This window comes from Melanaphis sacchari, unplaced genomic scaffold, assembly GCF_002803265.2.
Source record: "Melanaphis sacchari strain LSU unplaced genomic scaffold, SCAv2.0 Contig1059_pilon_pilon, whole genome shotgun sequence".
NCBI classification, from domain to species: domain Eukaryota; kingdom Metazoa; phylum Arthropoda; class Insecta; order Hemiptera; family Aphididae; genus Melanaphis; species Melanaphis sacchari.
Genome location: NW_020270394.1, coordinates 1,822 through 4,448, shown reverse-complemented (window position 1 = coordinate 4,448; position 2,627 = coordinate 1,822). Strand labels below are relative to the sequence as shown.

At 31.4% G+C, this 2,627-nt stretch overlaps 1 protein-coding gene across 1 annotated transcript; it reads right to left on the bottom strand.

Moving 5' to 3' along the window:
* Window positions 1-823: 823 nt before the first annotated feature.
* On the bottom strand, window positions 824-1,564 carry LOC112602595 (protein ALP1-like). Its single transcript, XM_025350764.1, has one exon. It carries the CDS (start codon window positions 1,562-1,564, stop codon window positions 824-826), a length of 741 nt encoding a protein of 246 aa, XP_025206549.1.
* Window positions 1,565-2,627: the final 1,063 nt, after the last annotated feature.

Below are 2,627 nucleotides of genomic sequence, written 5' to 3'. Positions count from 1 at the left end.
TTAGGCTGGCAACACACGGGCGTTATTTTACCGCGCGTCATTTTTACCGCGCCGTATTTTTACGGCGCGTTTTGTTAAAATGCATTAAAATGAATAGAGCACAACACACGAGTGTCGCGCCGTAAAAATAAGGCGCGTCATTTCAAAAACTGTCGCGTGCACCTTGACTATACCGTGCGTTAAAAATAGCGCGCGATAAGTATTTTCCGTTCATATGCACTAAAATAAATGAGCGGCATCACATGGGCCGTAATAATCGCGCGATAATTAAATAGTTTGTCATTTGCATATTGTTGATCGTAGTAGTCGTACTTGTGCTTGTGATGTTCAACATGTCTTCAACAGATGAAGAAATTCAGGTTCTTGACGAAGATATTTTGGATGTTGATCTTTTGATAACATTAGTAGAGGAAAATCCGTTATTATGGGATAAGACATTAGATTCATACTCGGACAGAAACGAAAAAAGGAAATGCTGGAAAGACATATTTTGTAAAATAAAACAAGGATTTGAAGAGATGGATATAAAATTAATATAATTATAGGTAAATTATTAAAATTGTTTATAATTATTTATTTAGAATAGAATATTATGTTTTATTAGGTGTAGTGATGTTTGAAATCTTAAAATATTATAATAATCATAAAATATTATAAAAAAAAATACTGAGTTTAAAATTATTGAACATATGTTGTTACTTATTAATTATTATTATGTGATTACTAAATAAATGGTTTTTGGACTAGGTACATTTTTTGTAAAGTAACATTAGATATTTGAATAACATTGTTTAAAATTGTTTTGTTCTATTCTATAACTTTTTTATATATCATGCTGCCAAGGTACAGCTCCAACTGAAGAAAAATAATCAGCAAATGTATTCCTCATATCATTTGCTGATCGTGTGCCACGGTCAGATGTAGTGTTTACATCCTCTAATCCATCAATAGACAGAGTATCTTGAAAATTTATTCCGTTTTTTTCGCGTACATAGTTGTGTAGAACGCAACATGCTTTTGTAATATCCACTGCTAATTCAGTTGTAACATTCATTGGCCGGTGAAAAATTCTCCATTTATTGGATAGTATACCGAACGCACATTCGACATACCTTCGCGCACGAGACAAGCGATAATTAAATATACGTTTATTTTTTGTTAAATTTCTGCCTCCATAAGGACGTAATACATGTTGGGAAAGACCAAATGCCTCATCTGCTACAAAAACATAATCTGCATTGATATTAGTATTCAATATTGGACAACTTTCAGGAATATTAAGTTCATTTTTTTGTAGCAGATTCCAAAACGTAGAATTTTTAAAAATTGTCGAATCTGAATCTTTTCCAAATGATCCTATGTCGACGTAAACAAATTTATAGTTAGAATCAACGATTGCTAGCAGGACAATTGAGAAATAATGTTTATAGTTGAAATGTTGACTTCCAGTTCCCGATGGCTTTATAATACGGATATGCTTCCCGTCTATCGCTCCTAAACAATGGGGGAAATTAGCACGTTGTTCAAACTTGGCTGCGGTATCTTTCCACATATCCTCGGTCATGGGTGGCATTTGAATATGAGCAAGTTCTTCCCATACTACATTACAAACTTCTCTAACAATATTTCCTATCGTTGAAGCTCCTAGTTTGAAAAAATAATGTAAATCTTGGAATGTACATCCGGTTCCTAGGTATCTAAATATAATAATAAATAATATAATATATGTAGTTATAAATAAAAAAAAGAATTTAAGTGGGTTATTATAAAACTGTATAATAATCATAAAAAATTAAACAAAAAAACTTTAAAATTGAATACAAGTTTTCTTATGAGTTGTTCTTATTGTAGTTAAAAAAAATCAAAAATCGTTAGTCACAATTTTTTTAATTTTTCTTAATTTTGTTTTTGTCTTTTTTTGGCACTATTGCAAACTACTGAGAATATATTATGTACAAAAAAAAACATCATTGTAATACGAATTCAAACAACTAATTATAATATATATTTATAAATAGGAGATAACATCGAGAAAAAGTGGAAACACATTAAAGATGCGTACTTTAGATCGATTAAAGAGAATAAACCGAAATCTGGAGATAGAGCGAAGAAAAAAAAAAAATATATCTACCATGACCAACTGGGATTTCTTATAAAAACTGTTCAACCTAGACCAACCACAAGCTCTTTAGAAATACAACCAGAATATTTTGATGAATCACAAATAATTGATTCTTCGGCTGAACCTCCTATGCAACATGTAGAATTGTGTTCTAATCGAACCAAAAAAAAAACTAAAAATGTTGAGGATAAATTCATGGAGTACTTGGAAGAAGCAACAAAACAAAAGAGCCAAAGTCAGAATGCGATTCAAGAAAAAGACGAACATGAGAAATTTTTTGATTCGTTGCTTTCTATTGTCAGACAATTTGATGATGATCAAAGTTTGATGTTTAGAGCAGAAGTTATCAACGTAGTACAAAAAATAAAAAATGGCTCCACCTACTCTTCGATTCAATATCAACAACCCCGACCAATGCAGCATTTTTATGAATCACCTCGTACCTACTACAACTATAACTTACCATCTAGCGCACCTTCTTTTAACTCATCTTCCTCATCGCCTC

What these genes read in the sequence shown, in the direction of transcription:
- LOC112602595 (XM_025350764.1), bottom strand. Translation starts at nt 1,564, where the DNA reads ATGACCGAGGATATGTGGAAAGATACCGCAGCCAAGTTTGAACAACGT.